This window comes from Lagenorhynchus albirostris, chromosome 7, assembly GCF_949774975.1.
Source record: "Lagenorhynchus albirostris chromosome 7, mLagAlb1.1, whole genome shotgun sequence".
Lineage (NCBI taxonomy): Eukaryota > Metazoa > Chordata > Mammalia > Artiodactyla > Delphinidae > Lagenorhynchus > Lagenorhynchus albirostris.
Genome location: NC_083101.1, coordinates 80,564,701 through 80,588,414, shown reverse-complemented (window position 1 = coordinate 80,588,414; position 23,714 = coordinate 80,564,701). Strand labels below are relative to the sequence as shown.

General features: G+C 37.5%; 1 protein-coding gene across 1 annotated transcript in view; it reads right to left on the bottom strand.

Moving 5' to 3' along the window:
• The window catches only part of UBE2R2 (ubiquitin conjugating enzyme E2 R2), a 93,637-nt gene that overhangs the window by 21,719 nt on the left and 48,204 nt on the right, over positions 1–23,714 (bottom strand). Inside the window, exon 2 of the mRNA XM_060155248.1 lies at positions 4,015–4,101. Within this exon, the coding sequence (XP_060011231.1) occupies positions 4,015–4,101 (87 nt within the window). The remainder of the gene's footprint in view (positions 1–4,014; positions 4,102–23,714) is intronic.

The following is a 23,714-nucleotide window of genomic DNA, read 5'->3' as shown; positions in this document are numbered from 1 at the left end:
TCCTATTGGTTCTGTTTCTCTGAATACTCCCAACTGACACAGTATCTTTGCTTTTACCTGATCTTTTCTGTGTAATTTCAAAATATAATTTATAATGACAGCTTTATTGTAAAGGACCTCTTGATACACTGAGTTCTTTTCAGTTTTTGAAGCGCTGATTGTGGGTCTCATCCACTTTGCTCCTAATGGGCTATAATCCATATAAATAAATACAAAGATCATAAACTATATGTAATTAGACCCACTTTCCACTTACAGAGCCTAAATTTTACTATTCCAAAAGCAATTGCTCTGCAGACTTGGCAAAAACCTTTTAAGAGGGACTTCCCTGGTGGCGCAGTGGTTAAGAATCCGCCTGCCAATGCAGGGGATATGGGCTCAAGCCCTGGTCCAGGAAGATCCCATGTGCCATGGAGCAACTAAGCCCATGTGCCACAACTACTGAGCCTGTGTGCCACAACTACTGAGGCTGTGTGCCACAACTACTGAGGCTGTGTGCCACAACTACTGAAGCCCGTGCACCTAGAGCCCATGCTCTGCAACAAAGAGAAGCCACCACAATGAGAAGCCCGTGCACCGCAATGAAGAGTAGACCCCGCTCTCCACAACTAGAGAAAGCCCGCACACAGCAACGAAGACCCAACGCAGCCAATAATTAATAAATAAATTAATTAAAAAAAAAAAAACCTTGTAAGAGACACCAGAGAGCAAGCTTGTGCTCTCTCTCCTCTCAAGCCACATGAAGACACAGAGATAAGCCAGGAGGAGTCTTCAGTAGAAACTATGTTTCCTAAACTGTGAGAAAGTTAATTTCTGTTGTTGTAAGCCACCGCATCTATGGTATTTATGGCAGCCGGAGTTATATTAAAACAGTAGGATCTATTTTTAATCATTATTAGAACAATAACATTTAAAAATACCATGCCCTAATGATAGTGGAATAGTAGCCAAACTGGTATATCCTTGCAGTGTCAGTGGCTACAGAGATTAGTATAATGTCTTGAGAATCATCTGAGCCTAGAATCAAAAATAACTCTTCAGAGCTAGAACCTTACGTAAAACAGTAAAATATTTTCCTACTGGCTATCAAGTATCCTAAAATACACCATCTTACTGTAACATTTATTTCATGACTACACCTGTGACATTCACCTGTAAACACTATACAGGAAAAATGATCTGTATACTCCTTCAAAAAACATCCAACATCTTTATTATTTTTTAAAAGAAAGAGCCATACTGTGTCCTACAATTCACTAGTACTAAAAGGATCATCAAATGCTAAATACTTCTGTATAATTTCCATTTAATTTTGTGGCAAAACTAAAACTATTCTAAATATTAGTCTATTACATAAAAAATTATTTAAATAAATACATACTAAGAGCAGTGAGATTCTGAGTTGCCATAGCTCTGAAGTTCACAGTGAAGAGTGTATAAAAACCTCATTTTAATACATGGTTTGTGAAGCAAATGGGCTTCATTGGTTATCTACTTCTGAGCACACAGTAACAAACATAACCAGGAAACTATTATTGAGATCACTCAACATATTATGAAGCAAAAAGGAGTAGACTGTGCAGTATGATCATTGATGACAAGCTCATATTAAATTTCTTTTGTTCTCCGAGCTTCCCCTTGGTATTGATAAATTTCACAAATGTGGCAATGATATTAGAAATGTTAAATTAATTAAGTTCATTCATATAACACAGCAGTATTTATAACTTTTGGGGCTGCAGTAATGTGTCTGTGAATATATTTAATAAAACTGTAACCAAAACTAAAAACTTGATAAAATAAACTATTTTCTACCAAAAATAGTCCTTATGATATTTTTAATACTCATGAAGTTATTATATACAAAAACTCATCAATTCACATATTTTGGCATTTGAGTACACATTTCCTTTTGCATTTTTGTCTTGTTGCTGTTGACATTGTTGCCATTGTTCCCCCATTTCATCTCCAGTTCTATTACAAATAACTCTGCAGTAAACAATTTGGTGACCAGAGCAATTTGACATTGAGGTCCATTGTGTTTCTAGGTGACAACATAAGATGGATGAGGAGAGAGCAACTTCCTGGAATATCCCTTTGGCTAAGAACCATGAGCCCTAATGGCTAAAATCACAAATACTGACTTGGGCCCTCAAAAAGTTCAATTCTGATACTGTTTCCAGAATGTAGCAAAGTAAATTAACGTATTATTAATTTGTAAGAAGAGTCTCTTGTGACTCATTTGATTACATCAAATTTAATTTCTAACTAGGACTTAACACTTCTTTAAAAACAGAACTTTTATGGCATGGAAAACAACTGCATATTTATAAGATATGCATGTTTTATTTTACTGCTGAAATTTTTATTATGAATATGAAACCTATTTTAAAAAACAATGATCCAATGCTAAATCTTAAGAGACAGAACTAAACAGCCTAAGTGGTGAAAAAGCAGTGGAAAGTGGAGTGTATCTACCTACACCTTCTTCTGAAAGAGCTTTGAATCCTTTATTCTGTTTTTTGTTTTTCCTTTTTGCTTCTTTGTTGAGAAGGGTTTGAGAATTAGATAACTGAGATGGAAACAGGCGAATATATGGCTCTAAGGTGAATTAGTTCTCAGTAGCAAGACAAAAAAAGCTTGCGCCTTCTCACTTCTCTTTTGCTATCTAAAAAATCTATACATACCACATAGTTGGGTTTTTCTTCTTGAATTCACGTTCCTTTTAAATTTTTTAAATTAATTTTTATTGGAGTATAGTTGCTTTTATACCACATAGTTCTGAAGGCAAGAATTTTTGATTATTAAATGGACAGGGACAGAAAAATATTTCTATGTGTATTAAACCCAGTTTGAACTTATGAACAGTGAATTATTTCTATAGTCTCTCCCTACAACAGGATAACTTTGTTATATAGAATAGTACAACATATTCATTGTTGTTTATTTGTACTATGATTATGTCAAATACTAAAGATACTAAAGAAAACAATATTCTGGGAACCTATTTCTGGAAATGTTACTATGCATCACCTTTTGAGCACTAGTTTATCCTGTTTTAAGAAGGAAAGAAAAATGAAGAAAATGACTGACAGAAAAAGCAGGTTGTGAAAAATAATAAAGCTACCCCAGTGTGCTCATTTATAGACTGAGATCCAAATTCAGGACTATAGAGTAAGTTCTCCATCCCTTGCCTATAAGCATTTTAAAGGCTCTGTAGCTCTGTTTCTGGAGGAAAGGTGCTTGCCAATAACCACCTGACCAAAAAAAGAACTATGACTAAGGCTGCAAATTTTAAAAAACAATTTTAATGCCTGGGCCTCAGCTACAACTTCACAGCACTACTGCAATGAAAAAGATTACAGAATGGTAAAGGAGTAGACTCAAAGGATATTTTAGTGGCCCTTGACATATATCCTGAGAAACATAATGCATTATTCCAGCATCCTTATAAATTAGCACAAAGCTAAGTACATTTCATAAAAAAAGCTACAAATTATTTTCCCAGGCATGTGGACTTGTCTAGTAGAAGAACCTAACCTTGGATTTATTCCAAAAGAGGCTCTCAACTGGTATGCAGCAACTCCTTAAAGGACACCAGTACAAATATAGTAGGATAAATTCCCACCCGCTCCTGTCCCAAAGCTGAATCTCTGATCAAAGCAACAAACAAACCCTTGCTGTGAAGCTAGAGGATAGGTACACAAATAAATTTGTATGACTTTATCTACTAAATTAAAAAAATGCAAATGTTAACAAATATGAATTATAATCTTAGCGATGAGCAGCAAAGGTTTAAAGCCTCAACCTTAAATTAACCATAATATACACTGGTATTAAAAAACCCCAATTTTTGAGCAATTCAACTACAGACTGCTAACCAAAAATGGGAAACCATGAATACTTCTCTGTGGCTACAGCATAACTACCACAGCATACTGAGCTATGGAGGCTATTTTAAAGGATATTATCTTAAATAAATCTTCAGAGAAATTCATGATAGACATCTCTTACCTCATAAATGTTGGGGTGCCACATTTTGGTCAAGAATCTGAAGGTAGGTGGTGAATATGGGTAGTCAATAGGAAATTTAATATGCGCCTGAAAAGAAAAAGAATGAAATGCTAGTAAGATTACAGGTTATTCATCTAACTAACAATTCACCCTGATATACTCCAGCGCAACAAAACTCCTTTCTACACAGTAGACTATGGAGATTAAAATAGCTCATATATATTTTGTTAGCCCCAATGCCAGGGTTATTATTAGCATGTGTTCTAACTATCTCTTTAAATATTTATAAAAATTAATGTTAAATTGCCAAAGTTCAACAGTTATATAATTGAACACACGAATGAAAAACAGTTTAATATGTGTGTCACATTAATGGGTATATTTTATTTTAATAACAAAAAATAATTAATACAACCTTATGGTACATAATACAGAACAAAGATAATTTGTTTTACTTAACACCGTTTACCAACCAGAAGTAACAAATGCTACCATTTTGATATGGCTCCTCCAAGAGTTTTTGATGCTAATATATGCTTATCTCTTTACAAAACTTATTTTCAAAAACTTGAATGTATTTCAAGTTTTCAAAACTTATTTTCGAAAACTTGAATATATTTTATTTTATACTGTTTTTTCAATCTGTATCATATCATAAACATTTTCCTTTGTATATATGATTGTTAGTATGTGCATAATGTTCCATCATACAGATATATAGATGAACCATTAAAAGAAAAAAAACTACTTCCTTATTTTGAACAGCTGGGTTGTTTTTCACTCTATTGCTATTGTAAATACTGCTACAGTGAATGTTCTTGGCAGTGTCCCACATTTCATATATGAAAAAATCCAGACAAATTCTCATCTAACAGTACTAGTAAAAGGGAGTGAAGAAGGGAATGAAAGAACAAGGTAAGAATAAATAAGCTAAGGACAGCAGTGAAAATGGCAGAGTCAGTAACCTCAAAAATTCTGTCTTCAGGACTTCCCCGGTGGCGCGGGAAATGTTTGGGAATCCGCCTGCCGATGCAGGGGACACAGGTTCGAGCCCTGGTCCAGGAAGATCTCACATGCTGCAGAGCAACTAAGCCCATGCGCCACAGCTACTGAGCCTGTGCTCTAGAGCCAGTGAGCCACAACCACTGAACCTGCATGCCACAACTACTGAAGCCCACACACCTAGAGCCCGTGCTCTGCAACGAGAAGCCACCGCGATGAGAAGCCCATGCACCTCAATGAAGAGTAGCCCCTGGTCACCGCAACTAGAGAAAGCCCGTGTGCAACAACAAAGACCCAACCCAGCCAAAAATAAATAAATTAAAAAAAAAACAAAAAGAAACACTAAAGGAGTCCTTCAGGCTGAAATGAAAGGACACTAGCCAGTACATGAAACAACATGAAGAAAGAGCACAAATCAAAACATAGGATAAGTATAGGATAAATATGAAAGAAACAATAAATGTACTTTTTGTTTATAACTTTTTTCCTCCTAATTTAAAAGATAATTACATAGTATAATAATTATAAATCTATTGAAAGGCAAAAAATACACAAAGAAGGAATTTGTTTACCAATAAAAAACAAAGTAAAGGGGAGGGATCAGAGTTACATAAGAGCAAAGATTCTGTACACCACTGAAATTAAGATGGTTATTAACTGAACTTAGATACAGTTATATGATGTTGATTGTAATCCCGAGGGTAACCACTAAGAAATAACTCAAAAATTCAATACCCCTTCATGACTGAAAACATCCAACAAACTAGGAATACAAGGTAAACTCCTCAACTTGAAAAAGGGAATGTAGTAAACAAAACTATAACTAACATTATACTTAGTGGTGAAGTAATTTCAGAAATAAGACAGGGATGTCCACTCTCACCACTTCTATTCAACACTATACTGGAGATGATAGTCAGGCCAGCTGGCAAGGAAATGAAATAAAACGCATCTTGGTTGGAAAGTAAGAAGCAAAGTTATTTCTATTTGCAAATTAGATAATCCTGTATATAGATTTTCAAAAGGAACCCACTAAATATATTAGAATAACAAATTCAGCAGAATTGAAAGATAAAAGATCAATATACCAGCATCAATTATATTTCTACACTGCAGCACTGAACAAACTGAAAATGAAATTAAGAAAATTCCATTTATAATAGCATCAAGGGGCTTCCCTGGTGGCGCAGTGGTTGAGAGTCCGCCTGCCGATGCAGGGGACACGGGTTTGTGCCCCGGTCCGGGAAGATCCCACATGCCGCGGAGCGGCTGGGCCCGTGAGCCATGGCCGCTGAGCCTGCATGTCCGGAGCCTGTGCTCCGCAACGGGAGAGGCCACAACAGTGAGAGGCCCGCGTACCGCAAAAAACAAAACAAAACAAAACAAAAACCTGTATAATAGCATCAAAAAGAATAAAATACTTAGGAATAAGTATAATGAAAGAAATACAAAACTTACGCTCAGAAACGTACAAAACATTTTTAAAAGAAATTAAAGACTTAAATAAATGTTAAATATCCATGATATTATATGTTCATAGATTGCAAGACTCAATACTGTTAAGATGGTAATCCTCCTCAAGCTTATCTACAGATTCAGCATCACTGTATGGAAACCCCTGTTGCCTTCTTTACAGAAATGGAAAAGCTGGTACTCATGGGACCCAGAATAGCCAAAACAATCTTGAAAAATAAAAACAAAGTTAGACAACTCACACTTTCCAGTTTCAAAACACTACAAATCTATAGTGATCAAGACAGTTTGGTACTAATATAAGGCCAATTCAATGGGGGGAAATGCCTTTTCAACAAATTGTGCTGAGACAACTGGATATTCACATGCAAAAGAATGGAGTCAAATCCTTTGAAATACACCAAAGGACTCTGTATTTAACAAGGCCTGCCTTCAGGAGAAACCAGTTACAGCCTAACTTGCTAGGATATTGTCAGAGCCTAACTGACCTAGGGAAAGAGAAATATTGGGCTAGCCGAAAGTTCGTTAGGGTTTCTCCATAACATCTTACGGAAAATACTCCAGCCCTAATATCCCACATAGGGGGTGAGGAAAAACAGAAACTCTTGAAAAGTTCACAGTCCAGAGTCAAAGCCTCATTAAAAAGACTGAAAACTAATCATAGGAGAACAGAACTCTTCCCCTTCCCCTCACACTTCACCACCATATTACTAAGGCATTTATAGCAGTTCCTTTTACCCAGTACATCACAGCTAACTAACATGAAAAAATGATAAGGCATACCTAAAGGAAAAATCACAAATGAAGAGAGAGCAATTATCACAACCAGACATGGGAAAGATGTTGGAATTATTAGACTGGGAATTTAAAACAATGATGATTAATAATTAATAGTGGACATCAAATATTGAAGGATAATTAATAGTGGACAAAGTAAACAGCATGCAAAAAGAGATAGGCAATGTAAGCAGAGAGATGGAAATCTTAAGAAAGAACCAAAGACAAATGCTAGAGATAAAAACACTGAAGAATGCCTTTGATGGGCTGAGTAAGACTGACACAGCTGAGGGAAAAAACCTCTGCACTAGAGGATATTATCAATAGAATCCTCGAAAGCAGAAAAGCAAAGAGAACAAAGACTGGGGGGGAAAAACAGAACAGAATATCCAAGGAGTGTGGGACAACTACAAGAAGTGTAAGATACATGTAATAGGAATACCTGAAGGAATAAAAGACACCATAACGAAAATGAAAAGACAACCCACAGGATGGGAGAAAATACTTGCAAATCATTTATCTGATAAGGGACATGTACCCAGAATACGTAAAGAATGCTTATAACTCAGTAATAAAGAGAAATAACTCAATTTAAAAATGAGCCCAGGGCTTCCCTGCTGGCGCAGTGGTTAAGAATCTGCCTGCCAATGCAGGGGACACGGGTTCGAGCCCTGCTCCGGGAAGATCCCACATGCCACGGAGCAACTAAGCCCGTGTGCCACAACTACTGAGCCTGCGCTCTAGAGCCCACAAGCCACAACTACTGAAGCCCACACACCTAGAGCCCTTGCTCTGCAACAAGAGAAGCCACAGCAGTGAGAAGCCCGCACACTGCAACAAAGAGTAGCCCCCGCTTGCCTCAACTAGAGACAGCCTGAGCGCATCAACGAAGACCCAACGGAGCCAAAAGTAAATTAATTAAACAAACAAACAAAATGTTTGGCCAGGATGTCATGAAATTAGAATGCTTTATACATGGCTGGAAGGGATCAAAATGGTATAGCCACTTTGAAAAACAGTCTAGCATTTCCTTGAAAGAATAAACATAGTTAACCATGTACCACGCAAGTCCACTACCAGGTATATGTCCAAGAGAAATGAAAACATTACATCCACATGAGAACTTGTACAGAAATGTTCACAGCAGCATAACAGACAAAATGTAGAATCACCCCAAATGTCCATCACCTGAGGAAATGAACAAAAGGTGGTATATATCCATACACTAGAATATTATGTGGCAGTTAAAAGGAATGAAGTACTGGACTTCCCTGGTGGTCCAGTGGTAAACAATCCGCTTTACAATGCTTACAACGCAGGGGACGTGGGTTCCATCCCTGGTCAGGGAACTAAGATCCCATATGCCCCAGGGCAACTAAGCCCGTGAACCACAACTACTGAGCTCATGCGCCTCAACTAGAGAGCCTGTGCGCTGCAAACTACAGAGCCCACGTGCCCTGGAGCCTGCTCACAACTAGAGAAGAGAAAACCCACACACCACAACTAGAGAAGCCCAAGCGCCACAACTAGAGAAGAGAAAACCTGCATGCCACAACTAGAGAGCAGCCTTTGCACCGCAACGAAGAGCCCACATGCTGCAACTAAGACCCGATGCAGCCAAAAATAAATAAATCTTTAAAAATAAATAAAAATTAAAGCAAACAAAAAACTGGAGTCCAAAAGCAGTCACACCCCAATAGCAACAAGAATACTCAGTTCCTCAGATCTTGGTTTCAAAATACCATTTTCTAATAAAAAGAAACAAGGCTCTTTGGAGAAATACTTGATTCTACATGTGGGGCAAGGAAAATACAAGATGAGCATGGAGCATCTTATAGTGCCTGAAAGTAAGGAAATGCTAAAGAAAAAATATGGAGGCATGTCAAAAACAAAAAAAAGCAAACAACAACAAAAAGCCATAGGAGCCAACCTGAAAGAGCCCCTGCTGGCCAAAAGTAAAGCAATTCATAGTACTGGATGATAACCCAAGGTACAAAATAAATATAAATGAGTGCATTTTGGTATAAATTATTGAATGAAAAAATACTGGGGAAGGGACAAATCTTCCTCACAGCATATATTATCTTCCTCCAGATAATATATGTAGATATATCCCATTAAGGAGGTGGAGTTTAATTCCCCTCCCCACAAGTGTGGGCAGGGCTGAATGACTCACTTCCTAAGAATATGGAAAGGAAGACATACTAACTTTATAATAGAGAAAGCTGGCAGACAACACCTTAACCAAGTGATCAAGGTTAACATCAGTGGTGTTAAGTCGCTGAAATCATGACCTCCCTCATAAGATGTGCTGAGAAACGCAGCTCATCTCTGTGGTGCTCTTACCCCAAAACCCATAACCCAGTCTGATCATGAGACAAACATCAGACAAACCCAAATGGAGGGACATTCTACACAATACCCAACCACTTCTTTTCAAAACTATGAAGGTCATGAAAAACAAAGAAAGATGGGGAAACCATCAAATATTGAAGGAAACTAAGGAGACATCACAACTAAATGCAATCAGTATTCTGAATTGTATACAGGAATAATAAAAGGACATTAGGGGTGGTAGGGGAGAACTGAGCATGACTGCTAATAGATATGAGGTTTCTTTTGGAGGTGATGAAATAAACTGGAGTTAGATGGTGGTGATGGCTGTATGACTAAAAAACCACTGAACTGTACACTTTGAAAGCCTACAAAGTATTGGTACCATGGTTAGGTGTTGTCTGAGTAGGTCCCTGGGTGGATAAAAGCAAAGGAAATAGCAAGGCACCAGGTGCAAAGAATGTGGAGTGGTCAGGTATGGCTAGTGGGATGCCTGGTGGTAACTACAGGCGATAGAAGACTGGATGAAGGTAGGCTGAAGCCTTGTTTAGGTGTTTTAGTGGGAAACTACATAAAGTCAGAAAATCAGGGACTTCCCTGGTGGCGCAGTGGTTAAGAATCCGCCTGCCAATTCAGGGGACACAGGTTCAAGCCCTGGTCCAGGAAGATCCCACATGCCGCAGAGCAACTAAGCCCGTAGGTCACAACTACTGAGCCCGTGCGCCTAGAGTCCATGCTCCGCAACAAGAGAAGCCACCGCAATGAGAAGCGCGTGAACCGAAAGAGTAGTCCCTGCTTGCCACGACTGCAGAAAACCCGCGCACAGCAATGAAGACCCTACACAACCATAAATAAATAAATAAATTTAAAAAAAAAAGAAATGAAAATCAAAGGCAAGATGTCTATTTTAGAATAAATGACTCTGACAGCACTGTAAAAGATGGATTGAATGGGATAAAAGACAGAAGTTAGGAGTGGTTTCCTATCTTTTTCATTTAATCAGTCTCATCTCCAGAATATGCATATACTTTAGAAAGCTTCAGTAATGATGACATAGTTATATAATGCATATCTGAATAAAACAGGATTGTAAAAATTTCCATACAAAATTGGAACTCTGATCGTTGAAAATGTAACCTCCTTTAACATATTTCTATGGGAAATTAGATTATCCTTTCTAAAAATAATCAATAAAATTTAGTATTGTTAGTCAAATCTTTAGGTCCCCAAAAACGTCCTCCTAGACTACTAACTATATTAAAAGAAATCTTTACAGAGTAACTAGGAATGGTTGCACGAAAATTTATAAAGAACATGCACCAATATGAAAGAGTAGTAAAAGAACATCCACTCGGGCTTCCCTGGTGGCGCAGTGGTTGAGAGTCCGCCTGCCGATGCAGGGGACACGGGTTCGTGCCCCGGTCTGGGAGGATCCCACATGCCGCGGAGCAGCTGGGCCCGTGAGCCGTGGCCACTGAGCCGGCGCGTCCGGAGCCTGTGCTCCGCAACGGGAGAGGCCACAACAGCGAGAGGCCCGCATACCGCAAAAAAAAAAAAAAAAAAAAGAACATCCACTCAAGAAGCTAGACTGCCTGGGTTTGAATCCTGGCTCTGCCATTCATTAGCTGTTTTTTGAAGTTATTTGTGTCTCCAGTTTCCTCATCAGTAAAATAAGGCTTATAGTACTTATTAAACAGCTTGGTATGAGAATTAAATGAGTCAATGCTTGTGTAAAATGCATTAGAACAGTGTTTAACATATAATAAAAGATATGTAAGAGTTTTGTTTAAAAACTGCAAATTAAACTGGCAGAGGTTATGTCAGAAAACCTTCTTTAATAAAAAGCGTCTTTTATAGACTGCTCATTTTCGCTTTGTTTTATTGCTTTTACTTACCTGCCTTTTGATTATAACACTACCAGCTTTAGAAAAGACAACTAGAGAGATTCTTCCCAACCTAAGAACTTGAATCTTACGGAACCAGTTTTCTAAGAGCTTTACAAATCTTAATTACTTTTTACTTAAATATAATTAATAAACATTAATTACTTACTATTGTTAATTGGGTTTCTATATTTTCTGTAAGCATCTAATAATATTTTGAGCTTTTATCTGTATCTCTGTACCTTGAACCCTACTTATCGCCACAAAATTTTTAAAAGTAGCATCTCCAGAATAAAGTCAAAAACTATTTTTGATTTTTAAAAGTATCATGCCTGGGAGTTCCCTGGCGGTCCAATGGTTAGGACTCAGCGCTTTCACTGCCGTGGCCCAGGTTCAATCCCTGGTCGGGGAGTTAAGCCACGTGGCGCAGCTGGGGGAAAAAAAAAAAAAGATGTACCATGCCTAAATTATGCTTATGTTACAACTGAAAAAGGTAACATTGGGTGGTGTACCCCTGTAAGGCTACTTAAAATTGTTATAAGAACTCCTTCAATGGAATTTACAATCCTAAAGAATTTAGCTGAAGTTAAAATCAAGGGGAATATTCTGCTACAGTGCTTCCCTGAGATTATTCAGTTTTACCACTATTACTTTTTTTCAGAATCTTATTAATAATTTAAACATATTATATCATATTTATGTTCACCCATAATCATATCGGTGAAAATTTTTTAAGTTTAATTAAGTATAAAACTTGCTCTTATCCATTTCCAATCCTAGTAAATCTTAGGATGTGATTTGAACAAACTATAAACTTATTTATAAGTTTATAACAAGGAACAAGGGAAATGTGAACACTGACTGGATATTAAGGAATTAACTTTTTCAGCTGTAATAATAGCATTGTGGTTACTTTTTTAAAGGAGGCCCTTATATTTTAGAAATACATTCTGAAATATTCACAAGTGAAATGATATGTTGTCTGAAATCAGTTACAAAATAATGTGAAGAGGAGTAGATAAGGTATAGATTAAACATATTTGCTATGAGTTAATCATGGATGCTGAGTGATGGGTACACAAAGAGTTTACTGTACTCCTATTTCTAATTTCATATTATGGAAAATTTCAAACATACAAAAAGCTTAAGAAATGAGATGACTAATATACAATTATTTTTTAAAGCATTACAGTGCTTTGCATAACTAGCATAATCATACCATTATGATAGCAATAGATGCCATTATTTTTTTTTAATTTTTTTTTTTTTTGCGGTACGCGGGCATCTCACTGTTGTGGCCTCTCCCGTTGCGGAGCACAGGCTCCGGACACGCAGGCTCAGCGGCCATGGCTCACGGGCCCAGCCGCTCCGCGGCATGTGGGATCCTCCCGGACCGGGGCACAAACCCGTGTCCCCTGCATCGGCAGGTGGACTCTCAACCACTGCGCCACCAGGGAAGCCCAGATGCCACTATTAACCACGTGAACATGATGGAACTTGGCAAGGTGATAATAAAGTTCATGTGAAAGAGAAAATACTTGAAAATAATACTGTTTTTGATAAAAACCAGTAACAGGGAGGGGTTCACACTAGCAGATAGAAAAACATCCTACAGAGATACTATTAAAGGAGGAGACTACACACAGATCAATGATATAGAATAAGTTATTCAGAAAACAATAAAGGCAACATTTCAAATAAGTAAGAGAAAGATTCAAATGTTGGGGGAAATGACTCTTCCTTTGGATAAAGGGGTAAACATGCTTATAGACACTTGAAAAGAAAATCAGATTTTACTTTCAAGGAGAAAAAGATCAAACCTAATCTTCAAGAAGAATCAACAACAGTGGTGAAGAACTGGACAATCCCTGATCTCCAAGAGTAAAAAGGAGTTCATATGCTAGTAGCAAAAGATAGATTGTTCTGTTGCCACAGTAACAAAGAGCCACCAGAATGAGTTTTTTAAAATGAAGTATAGTTGATTTATAATGTTTTGTTAATTTCTGCTGTACAACAAAGTGATTCAGTTACATATATGTATATACACATACATTCTTTTTTTATATTCTTTTCCATTATGGTTTATCACAGGACACTGAATATAGTTCCCTGTGCTATACATACAGTAGGACCTTGTTTTTATCCATTCTATATATAATCAGAATCAGTTTTAAATTGCTTAAACAATACCTGACAGTTCTGTAGGCATGGAACAAGAACCAACTTTAAACCCATTTAAACAACTTTTTTGGTGAGTATGTTTTGGCAAGCCAACCTATCAGTAACGGTCCCTTGTTTCTGAAAGCCAGCCAACTGGGAACACACTCCTGCCAATGAACACACTTCTGAATACCAACCAATCAGTAATGGTCTCAGCCAAGTACCCATGCTTCCACAGCTGATGCCAACCCCACAAAGACTGTGAAAAATCCACCAATCCTTAAACTTCACACTTCTCAAAAACCCTATAATAAGATCAGCAGTCTGCTCTATGTGTAGAGACTGTGATTTGACCAGCAAAACTCTCTTAAGTAAGCAATAAACTCAGCTTTGTGATTTTTGGTTTAAGTACTGAAGAGTGGTCTTTTACACCTTTTACAAATTTATTCATGAAGTACAGTTTTAAATTTCATATATGACTGTACCAAGAAATATGGGAAATAAATCTGAAAAGTCACACCTTAAAACATACAAATTGTTTAACAAGTAATTTAGACTCTGACTCTTTTTTAAGGCAGCTCCTTATATCTTTCTTGACTAACCTGCAAATGCCTAAGAAGTATCTCCAAAATATTTTCTGTACCATTACCACATATGCTTTCTCTAAAATGCTCTATTTACTCCTAAGTGTACCCTTAATGAAATCACTGAACTCACCAGACATCTATGTTTAGTTATTCACACACTGAGCATTTATGTTAATGTTTTCATTTATTCAATCATTCAACATATCACTGTTGAAAACCAATGATACTGGGACTTCCCTGGTGGCACAGTGGCTAAGAATCCACCTGCCAATGCAGGGGACATGGGTTTGAGCCCTGGTCCGGGAAAATCCCACCTGCCGTGGAGCAACTAAGCCCGTGTGCCGCTACTGAGCCTGCACTCTAGAGCCTGCGAGCCACAACTACTGAACCCGCGAGCCACAACTACTGAGCCCGCAAGCCACAACTACTGAAGCCCTCGCGCCTAGAGGCCGTGTTGGGCAACAAAGAGAAGCCGCAGCAATGAGAAGTCCGCGTACCGCAACAAAGAGTAGCCCCCGCTCTCCACAACTAGAGGAAGCCCACGCACAGCACGAAGACACAATGCAGCCATAAATAAATAAATAAATAAATAAATAAATAAATAAATAAATAAATAAATAAATAAATAAATAAAACAAAGTATGTACTAAATGGCAGGCACTGGGTTAAATGCTTCATATGCATCATTTCATTTCATCACTCAGTTGTAAAATTAAAAGGTGAGATGCATGTACAGCCACAAATTGCAGATGACTTTTAACTTAGGAACAGATTATCTTGCAGTCCATATTGCTGACTACCAAGAAGCATCTCCGCAATGTTTATCATTTTGTCTAACCATGTATTTACTGGGCTTCACCAATTCCACTGTCTCCTCATGCTCTAGCTTTTCTGTCCATTCTTTCTTATACTCCTTAGCTCCTCTCATCTTCTTTTTAACTTAATGTGCTCTCATTATAACTTTTCCCTGTTTCTTTAAAGAATACTTTTCTTCTTTGAAGAATCTTCTCCCCAGATGTGACACATCACAAAAACCAAAAACTTCTGGGCAAAGAAAAAGAAACACTAAAATGCATAACACCAAAAACTAATTTAGATAACATTAATATATGGAAATGAAGTATACATCACCTTAGGACAAAATTTTGCTAACCCAGTGTGCAACATTAAAGTAATTTTGTTATCCCACTAAGTATTTTCATATGGAATTTCAGCTATAACATAACAAAAAACAAATATGAATAGAGAAATATATTCTAATTATTCCTGCTACCTGATTATTAATATGAGTAAGTTAAGAAAAAGCTTCCCAGTCCTAAACACAACTATATTTGGTAATAGGTCAGCTGACAACAAATGTAGAGTTGCTGTTGCATTTGGATTAGTGCCTGAAGATAGTGTGAAATGAGGATACTCCCACTGCTGAGTTTTTCTGCTATGTCATCAGCTCACATCTGCTATTGGATATGTTTCCAACATGACAGCAAAAGCAATCAAAACATGTTTTCTTATTAACTTGCTGCAAGTTTCAAAAGTCTGCCAACCACCAGTACAAACTCAAATAGTTCATTAACAATATGTAATTAATATACTGAATAGCTATACCTAGTGATGCTATAATATGTGCCACAGGCTTTAAAGTCAAGAAATTATGTCTTTATGGATTACAAATCTCAATATAAAAAGTTAATTTAGAATTACTATAATACTTAATATAATTATTCTAAAGTTAAGATGAAATATAAATAACAGGAAATCCCTGATGCTCCTATTGGACTCTTTTTTTTTGGCTGCACCACGGGGCATGTGGGATCCTAGTTCCCTGACCAGGGTTCAAATCGGTGTCCCCTGCAGTGGAAGCACGGAGTCCTAACCACTGGACCACCAGGGAAGTCCCCTGGACTCTTAAAAGTAAACTTCTGACAATTAAGGAGAAGTAACTCTCAGTATTAATAAATACTCATAGTCCTCTATTTTTTTAACAGAATAATATAAAAATGTTTCTTTCAGCTTAGAAAGTAAAGCCTTTTTGTTCCCAAGATACACTACTAGGTTACAAGACATACCATACGCTATAGTTACTGACTGTTATTGGTACAAGGCTAGACAAACAGACAAATGGTACAGAAAAGAGGATCCAAAAACAGATATATATAGAGTCACCTAGTTTACAATGAAAACAACACTACAGTTCAGTGGGTGACAGGATAGTGTTTTCAATAAATGGTACTACAGCAACTGGATATCCACAAAGAAAAATTAACCTTGACCCTTGTCTCACATCATTTACAGATAGATCACAGATCTAACTGCAAAACTAGAACTATAAAGGTTTCTAAATGAAAACATAAAAGAATATCTTCACGCTGGAATTCCTAACCAGAGCAATTAGACAAGAAAAAAGAAATAAAAGGCACCCAAATTTCCAAATTAGAAAAAATTATCTGTTTGCAGACATGATCTTATAAATAGAAAACCCTGAAGATTCCACACAAAACAAAAACCGTTACAACTAATAAACAAATTTAGCAATATTGCAAGATGTAAAAATCACATGCAAAAAAAAAAGTATTACAGGGCTTCCCTGGTGGCGCAGTGGTTGAGAGTCCGCCTGCCGATGCAGGGGACATGAGTTCGTGCCCCAGTCTGGGAAGATCCCACATGCCGCAGAGCGGCTGGGCCCGTAAGCCATGGCCGCTGAGCCTGCGCGTCCGGAGCCTGTGCTCCGCGATGGGAGAGGCCACAACAGTGAGAGGCCCACGTACCACAAAAAAAAAAAAAAAAAAAAAAAAAAAAAGTATACAATAGCAATGAATTCAAAGAGGAAATTAAGCAAATAATTCTGTTTACAATAATATCAGCAAGAATAAAATATTTAGGTATAGGGAATTCCCTGGCGGTCCAATAGTTATTAGGGCTCTGCGCTTCCACTGTAAGGGGGCACGGGTTCAATCCCCATTTGGGGAATTAAGATCGCGTATGCCCCACAGCACAGCCAAAAAAATAAATAAATAAAAGGAAGAAATAAAATGTATGCTGTACGATGCTCTATTCTCACATGTCTTTTGTTTGTCTGTTTGTTTTTTGCGGTACGCGGGCCTCTCACTGTTGTAGCCTCTCCCGTTGTGGACGCGCGGGCTCAGCGGCCATGGCTCACGGGCCCAGCCACTCCGCGGCATGTGGGATCCTCCCAGACCGGGGCACGGACCCGTGTCCCCTGCATCGGCAGGCAGACTCTCAACCACTGCGCCACCAGGGAAGCCCCTCTCACATGTATTTTTGTAATAAAGTATTTATATAAAAAAAGAGAATAAAATACTTAGGCATTACGTTAACCAAAGGTGAAAGACTTATACACTGACAACTACAAAACACTGTTGAAAGAAATTAAAGATGACACAAACAAATGGAAAGACAACCCATGTTCATGGGGTTGGAAGACTTAATACTGTTAAGCTGTCAATACTACCGAAAGCGATCTACAGATTCGATGCAATCCTTATCAAAATCCCAATTATGATTTTTGCAGAAATAGAAAAAGTCATCCTAAAATTCATATGGAACCTCAAGGGACTCCAAACAGCTAAAACAATGTTGCAAAAGAAGAACAAAGTTTGGAGGTCTCATACTTCCTGATATCAAAACTTAATATAAAGCTACAGTAATCAAGACAATGCGATACTTGCATAAAGACATATACATTGATGGAACACAATAGAAAGCCCAAAAATAAACTCTCACTTATATGATCGAATAATTTTTTACAAGGGTGCCAAGACCATTCAATGGGGAAGGTACAATCTTTTCAACAAATGATAGAAAAACTGGGTATCTATATGGAAAAGAATGAAATTGGACCCTTACCTTACACCATATATGAATATTAACTCAAAATGGACCATAGACCTAAATATAACACGTAAATTTATAAAACTCTTAGAAGAAAATGGGAAGAGCTTCATGACACTCAGTTTGGCAATGATTTCTAGGACATGACATCAAAAGCACAGCAACAAAAGAAAAAAATGTAAATTGGCCTATATCAAAATTAAAAATGTTTATGTATCAAATGACACTATCGAGGGACTTTCCTGGTGGTCCAGTGGTTAAGAACCCGCCTTCCAATACAGGGGGCATGGGTTCTATCCCTGGTTGGGGAAATAAGATCCCACATGCCACAGGGCAACTAAGCCCGCACACCGCAACTACTGAGCCTGCGCGTCACAACTAGAGAAAAGCCTGTGCGCCATGAAAGATCCCACATGCCATAACAAAGATCCCACATGCCACAACTAAGACCCAACGCAGCCAAATAAAAATAAATAAATAAATAAATGTTTCATCAAATGACACTATCAACAGAGTGAAAAGGCAACCCACAGGAGAAAATATCTGCAAATCATATATCTGATGAGGGATTAATATCCAAAATATATATAGTGAACTACATACAACTCAACAACAACAGGATTAAAAATCAGACAAAAGACAAGTAGACATTTCTCCAAAGAAAATTGACAAATGGCCAATAAGCACACGAAAAGATGCTCAACAGCAACAGTCATTAAGGAAACATAATGACTAAACCACAAAACCACAATGAGATACCACTTTACAGCCATTAGGATGACTATTAACAAATCAAAACAAAATAAATGTTGGTGAGGATGTGGAGAAACTGGAAACACTTTTCATGCAGTGCTGGTAGGAATGTAAAATGGTGCAGCCACTATGGAAAACAATAGGGTGGTTCCTTAAAAAATTAAAAATAGAATTACCATATGATTCAGCAATTCCACTTCTAGGTATACACCCAAAAGAATCAAAAGCAGAGTCTCAAACAGATATTTGCACACCTATAGTCATAGCAGCTTATTCATAACAGCAAATGGTGAAAGCAACCCAGGAATCCACCAATGGAAAAATGGATAAACAAAATGTGATATATACACAGAATGGAATATTTAGCCTCTAAAAGGAAGGAAATTCTGACACATGCTACGAACATGGAGAACCCTGGAAGGTATTATGCTAAGTTAAGCCAGTCATAAAAGGACATAGAGCTGGAAGAGGGGCAGGGGGTAAAGAGTTATTATTTAATGGTTCAGTTTGAAAAGATGTCAGAAGTTCTGGAGAAGGATGGTGGTGATGGTTACACAACAACATGAATGTACTTACAATTCCACTGAACTGTACACTTCGATATATTTTATCACACACACACACACAGAGAATATCTTCATGACACTGCAGAAGACAAATGTTCTTAAATAAGACACAAAAGGCACTAACCACAAAAGAAAACATTGATAAATCTGACTCCATTAAAACTAAGAACTTCTGGTTCATCAAAAGACATCATTGGGCTTCCCTGGTGGCGCAGTGGTTGAGAGTCCGCCTGCCAATGCAGGGGACACGGGTTCGTGCCCCAGTCCGGGAAGATCCCACATGAGCCATGGCCTCTGAGCCTGCGCATGTTTGGAGCCTGTGCTCCGCAATGGGAGAGGACACAACAGTGAGAGGCCCGCATACCACAAACAAACAAACAAAAAACAAAAACCAAAAAAAAACAAAAAGACATCATTAAGACAGGGAACAAGCACAAGTAGAAGAAGATAATTCACAATACATATATCCAACAAATGATCTGTGTGTACCCAGAGTATATGAAGAACTCCTGCAAATTAATAAGAAAAAGACAAAAGAATAAAAATGGGCAAAAGACTTAAACAGGCACACCATAAAAGAGAATATCCAAATGCCAAGAGTAAAATAAAAAATAAAGATAGATATTCAACTCCATTAGTCATTAGAGAAGTGCAAATGTAAAACACAATACTTAAAATGAAACAGACTGGCAAGGCAATGATGCAGAAAAACAATAACTCTCACACAGTCCTTGTGGGAATATAAACCACTTTAGAAAATTGTTGGTATCTACTACAGCTGTTCATATGTATACCCTATGACTCAGAAATTCCATTCCTAAATATATATACCCAACAGAAAGATATATATTTTTACCAAAATACATGCACTGGAAGGTTCATAGTAGGAATATTCATATAGACAAAAATCTGAAACTACCCAAGTGGCCATCAACGGAGAATGGGTAAAGTGAAATAGTCATGTAATAGAATACTATATAGCAATGAGAAGGAGTGATCTACAACTACACAATAATGATTTGGTTAAATCACAGAAATGTAACTTTGAGAGAAAGAAGCCAGACACAAAATAGACTGATACTGTATAAATCTATTCATAATAAAATTCAAGAACAGGCAAGACTAATTTATGCTTTTAGAAATTAGGATTATTCCAGGTAGTGGGAGGACAGTTCTGTAAGGAAGCACAAAAAAGGGCTCTTGGAGTGCTGGTAATATATATATATATATATATATATATATATATATATATATATATATATATATTTTTTTTTTTTTTTTTTTGCGGTACGTGGGCCTCTCATTGCTGTGGCCTCTCCCATTGCGGAGCACAGGCTCCGGACGCGCAGGATCAGCGGCCATGGCTCACGGGCCCAGCTGCTCCGCGGCATGTGGGATCTTCCCGGACCGGGGCAGGAACCCATGTCCCCTGCATCGGCAGGCGGACTCTCAACCACTGCGCCACCAGGGAAGCCCTGGTAATATTTTTTTTCTTGATCTGGGTACTGGCTACATGGATGACCCAGTTTATGAAAATTCATTAAGCTACATACTTATGACATATATACTTTTCTGCCTTCATATAATTTGATAAAATTAAAATGTAATATTTTCATTAGAGTTAAAATACAATAACCTTGTATATTTGAACATTTTGAGGAGAGACTTACACTTCTGGCAGAGTTCATTTACTAAATACTAATGTATTTACTGATAAATACATTAGAAAACTAAGTAAATAGGAGGTGGGGAGGTCAATCAACTCCACCAGAAAACAAAACACCATATGTAAAAGAAAAAGTAATTATGGTATATGACATGATTCAACTGGGACTATTTCATATTACAACACTGAAAATAAATCTAAACCAAAATTATGACTAAACTGGAAGGATGGGAGGGCCAATGAGTTTGTGGGCTAGGGTGTTATCATAATGCACAAAATCCTTATCTTCCATAGTAAAAATTCAATAGTTAATAACAAAATAAAAAATAAATCTAGAAACAGCAATGGAAACATTTAGAAATATGGGGGCAAATACCAGAACACAAGGTTGAAAAGTTTCAAAGTAGTTGTCTTTGGGGAGAAGTGTTCAGGGGTAGGAAGAGGACAGTGCAAGTGATTATAAATCTCGTAGGATTATCAGACTCTTCAAACCATTTACATATATTAATTTGACAACAACTTTTGAAAAATATAGTTAATTGCTATTAACAATTATGTAGCATTTTGGCCTCTCACAGAGTTCCTACTACTACATAACTGTGTTACAGGTAATCCATGAATGATTTGTTATGGATAACCTAAGAATGATGAGACCGTTGGCAGCCAGGGTAAGACATCCTGGATTCCTGATCTTCTGAACATATGAGCTCAAAGCTAAAAAGTGGGACACTTCCCTGGTGGTCCAGTGGGTAGTCTCCATGCTCTCAATGCAGAGGGCCTGGGTTCGCTCCCTGGTCGGGGAACTAGATACTGCATGCATGCTGCAAGTAAAGAGTCCACATGCCACAACTAATAAGTCTGCATGCCACAACTAAGAAGCCCACATGCCGCAACTAAGACCAGGCGCAGCCTAAATAAATACATATTTTATTTTAAAAAAAAAAAAAGCTAGTATGCTTTCAGTCACAAGAAAAGGCATTCTAGTGCTAAGGAATTTTTCCTCTCAGCCTCTTCTGCCTTTATTAACAAGGCATCTTTAGCACCTCATATGTTCACATATGTGGAACAATGGCAGATAAAATTACTAACCAGTTTTGATGCTATACTGGGAGAGTGTACCTAAGACAAGTTAAAAATGATTATGCATAAGCAATTGTAAAATGGTACAGTAAGATAAAAAATAAAGATCAATTATAGGGAATTCCCTGGTGGTTCAGTGGTTAGAACTCAGTACTCTCACTGCCGGAGCCCGAGTTCGATCCCTGGTCAGGGGAACATAAATCCCGCAAGCCATAAAGCACAGCCAAAAAAAAAAAAGATGAATTATTTTCTCTCTACATTTTTCATGAAAAACTTTATTAATTCCATCATGCACTTTCTTTAGGCATGACAGCAAAGGTTAAAAACCCTAAAGGAGGGGCTTCCCTGGTGGCACAGTGGTTGAGAGTCTGCCTGCCGATGCAGGGGACACGAGTTCGTGCCCCGGTCCAGGAAGATCCCACATGCCGTGGAGCAGCTAGGCCCGTGAGCCATGGCCGCTGAGCCTGCGCGTCTGGAGCCTGTGCTCTGCAACGGGAGAGGCCACAACAGTGAGAGGCCCGCGTACCGCAAAAAAAAAAAAAAACCCTAAAGGAAATGATTGATGAATTTTATAACATGAAAATTAAACAATGACACAGCAAAATACACCATAAATATGGTTAAAGGCAAAACCACAAACTAGGAAAGATGTATATAACTTCTGACAAAAGGTTAATATATTTACATAAAGAATGCTTCTAAATCAAAGCATAAAGACAAACCTGTCTATAGTAAAACAGGTAAAGGATGCAAACAAGCCCAAAACAGAGAAATACATTCTACTACTTAGCAGCCTTTTCATGGACTCTCCAGGACTCTGAGAAATTTAGATAGAAAACCACTCCTATATATGCAAAATGAGTCGGCAACTTTTACAAATATAAATATTTGTGAATTTTTTTGTATATACCAGTGGGAAATCAGAGTATACAGCATATAATTCAGCCAAGCAGAGAGAAATACGCGAAGCATCAAGTTTATCAAAAGAAGAAAAGGAATCTAATAGTATTCTGCCTATATATACTATCTTCTGCATTCCTACCTAACTAAACACCAGGGAAAGACACTACAGTTTCTCCAGCAGGAGACTGTCATAATGAGCAAGGAGGTATTTGATAAGGGTATGCATGACCGCTGAAGGGGTTTAAATTAACTCACCAGATATGAAGGGGGGAAAGTCTAGATTTTGATAGTGGCAATGGCAAAAGAGAAAAAGGAACAAATCGCTAACTCTTGGCTCTGTTTCTCATATCAAATGACAAGCAATAACATTTTATTACCAAAGATGAAAGCAGATCAACAAACGATACCTCCAGTGACAATCATCTGGAGAAGAAACAACAGAACGAAAAGATTTAAAACCCCTTTCTTCACTAAACCATATTTTACTCTGTCAAATAATAATAAAGCTTAATATAATTACTTGTCACTTTTTCAAAATCAAAAATTTCTCAAGTACAGAAAATAGATCCTCACTAAAATTGCAGAGGAAGTTAGATCTTATCTTGCATTATCTAATTACTGAAGAATAGCTTGTTAAAACTTAACACTGAGTTAACTCATATTCTCT